Here is an 8,465-nt window from a genome sequence, read left to right as displayed (position 1 = left end):
AGGCTCCCTCCCCACTAAAGAGGCTCGCTGAAGCCGCCAGAGACAGGACATCATCCATGCCGGGCGCGTCCCCCACGGAAGGGTCAGGCTGGTCGCCAGCTACCGCCCCAGGTTGCATGGTCAAGAGGAGCTCCTGTATTCTCACCATGTCGGACGACAAGCGATCCACCTTGGATGCTAGTTCGTTCCTAGCCCTTTTCCTGTGGGGGGGCACTGCTCTACCCCGACTCCAAGAACGGCCGGGCTGAGCCGATGGAAGTGGTGTCATTGAGGGAAGGTCGACAGCCGTCGGACGCTCCGCCGCTGCCAGTCTAGCCACCCTGAGTGCCAAGGGCATGGAGCCGCAGTTCATACAGTCCCTCTTAGTAAGGCCCTCCCGCAAATGCTCAAAGCCTAGACACGAGGGTCAGCGATCATGGCCATCAGCAGAATACTGGGAGAGGGAGCGAAAGCACTGCCTTCACCAGTAAGATACTTACTCAAAAAACACAAGACAGTGTTACCGGGAATGGACGCGAGAGCGCAGTCTTCACCAGTAAGTGACTGAAAAAGAAACACACAGCAGTGTTACCAGGAGAGGACGTGAGAGCGCAGCCTTCACCGATAAGTGACTGAAAACAGATACACAGCAGTGTTACCAGGAGAGGACGTGAGAGCGCAGCCTTCACCGATAAGTGACTGAAAACAGATACACAGCAGTGTTACCAGGAGCGGACGCGAGAGCGCAGCCTTCACCGATAAGTGACTGAAAAGAGATTTTTTCTTTTTTTTTTTTTACGAAAAAGTTTACCAGACAAAAAATTCGGCAATTCAGAAAACAGCCGAGCTGTCTCTATCATTCACAAGGGAAGTTATATTTTAGCGGCTACACACAGTAGGGGAAAGCCAATTAAGCTGACCCTCCATCAAAGTAGCGGCGATAGCTCCTTCCGCGCTTCACAGCTAAACATCCCCTGGAGGACAAGCTCACCCGTTACTCCGAACTCTTTGTCCGCACGCGGTACTCTACTGCGTCGCGAGAAGATGAAAGGAACAGATCCTCTGTAGACACCGGGCTATATAGCCCTTCCGGTGTCACAAGGGTCACAGGTGACTTTTTTGATATAGGTACTCGAACTGCGCATGCGCTAGATGGATATATCCAGTGCTTAATGCACCGCCTCTGGCGGTCAGTAAGGATGAAATAGAACACTCTTTCTGCCTTTTCTCAGGATAGGATGAACTGATTTTAAAAAAAATTGCACATTTATACTACATAGAATCTCAGAGTTCAATATACCTTAATTTCCACCGGTGAAGTAGGTCTTTAAGGATCATCAATGAATGTTAACTCAGTTCATTCATATGCCAACAAACTAGACTCCGGTTGACACGGAAAGGGCCATTTACTGTGCCTCTCTGAAAGCAGAAAAGTCCCTAGTCTTATAGAAATATTAAGTCGCTTTCGTCAAAGCAAACCTTTTTAAGCTGCTGCATGACCCAAAAGACATATAAGTGGAAAGACTTCCAATTAATTACTGGCCAGATGTGGACAATTTGACACAGCTGCAACATAAGTTACTAGACTCCCCCCCCCCCTCCCAACAATCTTATTAAATCTCTTTGAACCATGGTTATGTCATCAATATCACAGAAAAGGTTTCTTTCTCAATGTCGACACACAATATCACCTTTCCTGTGTGACGTCTTTCGGTTTAAAAAATGTGTTATTATTGCATACATACCAAAGTCTTTGCTTGCGTCTGTGTTCACAGCTATTCAATGCATAAGCAGTGAGTAAACTATTTGAAATTGACACAAATTGATAAAAATGTATTTAAAAAAAATATAAAAATAAACCAAATTGTGTAACTTCTCAACCTAAATTATTTATTTGTAGTATTGTAAAGGTTTTATTCAGTTGTAGAAACATAGGAAAGCCACTGTTGCACAAGGACAGGGCTGGCTTTTCACTACAAAGCCTGAATGGAGTAGCCTATTGATCAATATGCAATCTGACTGCAACCAACAAGTCAGGACCTTGAGCCAACACAAATATCAAGAATACTCTGATAAATGTGCAGCTAATGATTGATAATTGATTGTTCAAAGGTCAAATGAGTAAACTGTCAAAGATAAGTGCCACTCTCCAGTTATTTTCTGAATCAATTCCATTAATGCTTAGTCCCTTTGTTTGCATGTAAATTAGGCTACTACATATTTGAACTGGGCATTGCACACTAAGGATGCAGCTGAAATAGATAGCCTCCGTATGAGAAATGCATTCAACGTTACCCTGCATAGAAAACTAAACCCTGTAATCAATATGCAGTGCAGTCAGTGACTGGTGCAGATTTCTCATCGTGTCAAGAGCTGCCGCCTGGACCTGTAGGAACAGAACGAGCTGGCGCAGCAGTCCACGGCGTTGAGTCAACGTTGCATCTGCCGAGCTGGAAGCAGCGGCATCTGTGTGGCCGAGACATATGAGATGACATAGCGACTGGAGCAGCCGACGTTAGCGTGACACCTGGATCAGACTGCGGCGCAGCTCGTTTTTCGCCGGGTTTGCCGTGTTAAGGCTGTAATTTGCTGTTTTTCACGAGCTGGACAGATCGCAGGTTTGTCACCGATGCTCTCAGTGAGCTGCCCTCGCATATATTTCGATCTAACTTGTTTTAGTAAGCTAGCGTTAGCCCGCTGCTGCTGCCCCTCAGACACCGAAGCGGCCACATAAACATGCGGATCATCGAGGCGGAGACCCCCGGGACATCTTTAAAGTTAAACGCTTTCTGCAGGACACAAGTTTCGACTGGCTGCTGACTGGACGCCGCAGAGTCTCTGTGTAAATGCTGGCTAATATTTTGCCAATTTATTCTAAACATGTGTTAACCCCCCCAGTCCGTTAGCCATGGGTCGTTCACGGTGTCTGTTAGCTAGCTTAGCCGGAACTGCTAACCGCTACAAACAAATAAGCTAACAAAACAGTTGTAACATCTACATAACGTCAGTATGAATAAGTGCCAAAACATGGACAGTAACATATTCAATTATTAGTGCTCGGTTTTTGTTTGCCATCATTTTGCGAACCACAGTGATTTGATGATAACAGAAGCCGGCGTTGAGTAACTGCCGCAGCTAGAGACAGATGCTAACGTGGCTAGCGTCATTGTTAGCAGCGTTTGAACAGCGCTGACAGTTGTTCATGCTCACCGAGGCGGGGGCGACCATGGGCATGACATGTTACGATAGCAATGTCGCCTCTGTTCACTAAGCCGAGATACTTGTGTATGACTTACCCAGTTACTATTATTTTAAATGACAACCGAAACAAGGAGGCTCGTTAACTAGTGTTACCTGTAGCTATCTGCAGTTATGCATTAGCTTGACTGGCTGGTGTATGTGATGGTGAAGCTAAATTGGCGTTAGTTCTGTACGAGTAGATTGAATGTATTTTCTCGAACTTACCATTGCACAACTTGTACAACGTTGCTTTAGCGTCTGAAGCTTACAACAATAACGCTCAACAGTTTAGTTAATAGTACTACAATGGTCTGGTTAACTTATTGTGTTATATGTCAATCAACAGCCAGTCTTTTCTAGCATTTATTGTGTCACCTGCCAAAGCAGTCAGCAACTCGTTTTCCATACGGACAGGTTACACTAGTTAACGTTGCAGCACCAGCAGCCCATGCCTCTGCTGTGTCGATATTTTCAATGTTCCGGGTTTAAAAGTAGCGCAATGCGTAATTTTGCTAGTGGACTGAAAGTTTTTAATGAGTCAGCTAGTCTAATGTAAGCAAACCGCTAAACCGCATGGAACTACAGGAGCCCCAGGAAATTAATGGGAAAGTGAATAGCGCTCAGTGTCATCAGATGGATGGAGCCAACATGCTGCACAAAAGGGCCTCCAGCAACTCCACTCTGTGTCTTTCAGCTTTAATATAATCCTGTTCTCCACATTGTGCCTAGGCTGTTTAATTTATTTATATATATTTTTGTAGCCTTCTTCATCTCAGTGAAACTACAATTATGTATCGCCACTTATGTTTGACTTAGATAGTATGCTTTGTATGTTATCTTCAAGTGCAGCTAATTGTAAACATGGGTCTGTTGCCACTTGTGAGATCAATACAAACTGATGATTCACTGATAGTTGTGTGTTTAATTTTTTTCCAGACTGGGTAAAGTGCAACAGATCACGAGGACCAGATTGCCTGCTGAACCTATTGCCTCTCGCACTGATCACCAGGGACCATGCTTACCATCCTAGCTGCCGGGTCTGTGTTCTTTCCAGGCCTTTTCCTCCTGTCCAAACAATGCCTGAAGTCAATTCCAGCATTGAGGTGGAGTGAAGGAGATGCAGTGATTGTATCTGCCAGGTTAGACCTTTTTGTTTTCTTTGTGGTCCTTCTGGATGCAGGCGTTTCACTTTTTCTTATTAACCTGGTGAGAATCGCCCAAATAGGATGCTGTTTTCAACACAAATTAGAACATCCTAAATATTTTTTTCTACCATACTAAATAGTAGATTGAATGGGTATTGGAGTGCAGGGTTAGTCTCCAGCCAGACCGGGCCCTCCCTACTTTAGGTCCATTCTTGGAAGGCAGCCACTGATTGGTTCATGTAGTCGTTGACTGTTGGTCTTTGGAGGCTATTTTAATGATTACACAAACCAATCAGGGGCGGCCTTCCAAGAACAAACCAACTTTAGATCAGAGCACCTCCTCCCCATGGAGATTGGAGAAAGTCCAGACTGATCTGTGCAAGTGAAACAAAGGTGAAGTTTGTGAGACTTCTACAACAACGTGTCCCAGAAAGATTCCAGTACTTCAGTGGTTCTTTCATTGCACTGCCATCCAAGTTGTTTAACATTCAGATAGCATAAGGGCCCTTCTTTCTTACCATTTGTTAGCTAGACAATCTAAAACCTTCCACTACAATGGCTAATGACGAATACAATTCTGCACTTGCCTTTTTCCCAGGTTGGTGTCGTCAGTTCAGGCAGTCATGGCTTCTTCAGCTGGCTACATCATTGCATCGTCCTGCAAGGACATCATCGAGGACCAGTAAGTCAAGCTGTGTTTATCAGCACCTTGTGTGTTTGCAAGGCAGCTGTCAGGATTGATCATTTCCAAAGTTTTGAGAATCACCATGCAAAGGCACTTTGGGATTTGGACTTCACAGAATACATCTGCTCCAAATGCAAACAAAAAATCTAACTCAAGTCGATATTGATGCAAAGGTCCGGTGCTGTATATGGGGGTTTAAGCAGTTTATAGTTGAGATATATCTAAGTTTAAAATTGTTTTCTAGATTGCAGAGGGAAAATGGTCTATATTGTGTAAAGAAATAGCACTTTTTCGTAATTGTTGTAGATGTCCAATTTTGCTTGTTTCCAATTTCACAGGCAAACATTGTATTAGGACGTTTTGTTCTTGCTATCCCTCCCTTATTGGTTTTTAACACAAGCGTCTCTTCCTTTCTACACAGGCACTGGCTGACCAGCTCTTACATCTTGTTTGCTGTTCCCTATTTCGTGTATGACATCTACGCAATGTTCATGTGCTACTGGTACAAGCTCCGGGTCAAAGGGCACGAGGAGGCCACGGCAGCACCCCAGATGAGATCAGCACTGACCAGCTACTTGCGTCGCGAGTTCCTCATGGTGCTGCACCATGTTGTCATGGTCACCGTCTGCTACCCCGTCTCTGTGGTAACTGTCACACTTGGCTCTTCCTTTTTTGATTTTTGAAAATGTTAGCATGTCTGCAGGGACAAAGGGGTTATTGGGAAAAATGCCTGTTTTTTTTTCTGATCCAAAGTCAGACATTAAAGTTGAAGTAAGCGATTTATTTATGTTAATTCAAGTGTTAAATCACTCTATATTCATACAGTGATCACTTATGTAGTGTGCGCGTTTCATAAAGCCGATCTCTCAGTCACTCGCTCTGCATGTAATCGGCAAATAAGCTTTTCGGGGGATCCCACTACTAATAACCAATCAGAAGAGAGAACGCTACAAACCGGCACCAGTCTCACTGCCGGTGCACGTGCAGAGCGACAGATGGGTGAATGTATATGCGCCTGGTTTGGCGGAGCAGGTAAAAATCCTTCCCAATGTCTGTTTTGATGGTTTTAATCATGTTTTATCACACTTACCGATCTGAGATGATGCTAGATAACTTGCTGCTTGAAGACCACAGTGCATTAATGTGGTGATGTGGGGTCGAGGGAGGGGACTGCAAGCTGATGTAACTGACAGGAAGTTAGCTAAACTGACCATTCCGCTTACTGAACCTTTAAGACGTGTACTTATTTTGCTTGCTTAATCTCCTGAAAAGCTGGTAAATGAGCGTAATGACAGAGATTTAAACACTTTATAAATATAAGCTTAGTCTTTAAAGTTCTCTGTTAATACTTTTGTTTGGAAATACAAAACCTTAAAAACTAAAGGACAGTCTGTATTACTTTATCGAAACAGTCAAAATAATTCAGCATTCTAGACAGATAATCAACCTCTGTTTCTCTCTAGTATTGGCGACAAGGAAGAGGAGATTATTTCCAGGGTGTGATGTTCATGGCTGAGCTCAGCACTCCATCCGTCTGCTTAGGAAAAATACTCATCCAGGTAAGTGTCTCGGTGGAGCTGTGGAAAGATTTGAGTGCGTTGCTGCATGTGCGTGTGCCACACTAAATTTCTTCTGGACTCTCCACTTCTTTTTCGCACCCACCGTTTTTCATTCAATGGAAAATATATTTCCGGTCATTCCTAGCATGCAGCTTGTTCACACCCATCCAGCACAGTCAGAAACATCAGTCACTAATTGGTAACACAGTTTGCTTGAATACACACTGTAGGACCTGCATCCCACCCTGTATTTGTTTTAGGTTTGTGCGGAAGTGTTAACAATGTTTCGGTGTCTGGCTAAAGGTTGCACCCCACAGCTGTTAGCATCTGAATATAGCCCCTAGTATTTAGACTGGATGTTAAGCAGATACAATATCAGCTTGTCTTTCCACCCTTTATCACTCGACACCCCTCCATCCCCGTCTCTGACAACAGTGCATGTGGCCCCTTGATAACAACAGCGGGCTAAAAGCTGTAGCCTCACAATGCGGCCCTCTTCACACCTGTATAATTTAAAACAATAGAACATTTATTGTTGGGATGCCATGTCATTCTGGGACACAAGACTAGTGAATGGGCAAGAGGAAAGCCTTTTTAGATAAGTGCATGTACGCTTGTCCTTAGTGTTATCTCACTAAACCAGACTGACTGTTCAAGAAGAAAAAAAGTCATGTCCTGCTGTAAACAAATGATTCTTAAAAAAAACACTTCACTGCCACCTGTAAAAATCCACCGAGCTGCATGGCATACATATCCTGTCGCCACTTGATCAGTCCCTGCATTTTTACAAATATTACAATCTTAGTCTTTACAATAACGATGACAAATGAGATTAACACCATCAGCTTTCAACAAACTGTACTGCTTGCTCTCCTTTCTCCCTCCCTCCCTTTCTCTCTCTCGGCCTCTACCTCTGTTTCTTTCCGCTCTCAGTACAAACAGCAACACACTCTCGTGCACAAAGTGAATGGGGCTCTTATGCTGATCACTTTTTTCATCTGTCGAGTCCTCCTCTTCCCTTACCTCTACTACGCCTATGGAAGGTATGTCTGTCTTTCCATCTCTTGTTTTCTCATGTTCTTCTTGTCTGGCTGAGCTGATGTCGGTAACTTACACATGATTCCATATCCTATGGATTATGGGAATAAGACTTTAAACACAACGTTTGCCATCCTTTTATGTCTCCTCCGCTTGGATCCAGGTACGCGTCCATTCCCTTCCACATGGTGCCCCTGTCGGTGCCCTGGCACTGTAACCTGGGCGCTGCTCTGCTCATGGGGCCCCAGCTCTATTGGTTCTCCCTTATTTGCAGGGGCGCACTGCGACTTTTCACGGGCCGCTCCCGTTCTCAGAGACCGCACTCGGGTACAGCCGCAGCCAAGGAGCGGCAGACGGACGGCAACGCACTGCCCCAGCCTGCCAATGGCTACAGCACGAGCTCCACAGAGCCCGAGCTGGCCACTCACTGAGAGGTGTGGAGAGGGAGGGAGGGAGGGGGGTGGGTGGGTGAATGTACCAATGAGTATGTAAAGGAAAGGAAGCTGTGTGGGGAAAGGCAAGACTCTTAAACAAGTAGCAATATGAAGAAAGCTACAGACGATGGCCTCAAATAGAGCTGAAGTTTTTGGGGCTAGCAGTCAAACTCCCGATAGCCAAATGTTTGGTCGCTGGCCTTCAAGCACTTCAGCCTTTCAGTTTGTAGAAAACAAATGGAGTGTTAGTGCACTCAGTATTTAAAGATGTCATCAGGTACTGTGACGGATGGGAAATGCACTGAGCTGAGAGGAATTTGCCTGGATGTATAGCAAGCATAGGTGGCTATTTCCCTCATGTAGATGATCAAATTCAGTCCTCTCT

General features: G+C 44.7%; 1 protein-coding gene across 1 annotated transcript; it reads left to right on the top strand.

Moving 5' to 3' along the window:
• Positions 1–2,444: 2,444 nt before the first annotated feature.
• tlcd3bb (TLC domain containing 3Bb) lies at positions 2,445–8,077 on the top strand (the record flags this gene model as incomplete). The annotated part of the gene is made up of 7 exons (XM_080048807.1): positions 2,445–2,821; positions 4,156–4,358; positions 4,963–5,046; positions 5,471–5,693; positions 6,513–6,608; positions 7,542–7,651; positions 7,810–8,077. The coding sequence occupies exons 2-7, from the start codon at positions 4,234–4,236 to the stop codon at positions 8,075–8,077; spliced, it is 906 nt and encodes a 301-aa protein (XP_079904933.1). The 5' UTR covers positions 2,445–2,821; positions 4,156–4,233.
• Between the last annotated feature and the right edge of the window lie 388 nt (positions 8,078–8,465).

Source organism: Ammodytes marinus (genome assembly GCF_949987685.1).
Source record: "Ammodytes marinus genome assembly, chromosome: 20".
NCBI lineage: Eukaryota > Metazoa > Chordata > Actinopteri > Uranoscopiformes > Ammodytidae > Ammodytes > Ammodytes marinus.
This window is presented reverse-complemented; position numbering and strand designations above follow the sequence as displayed.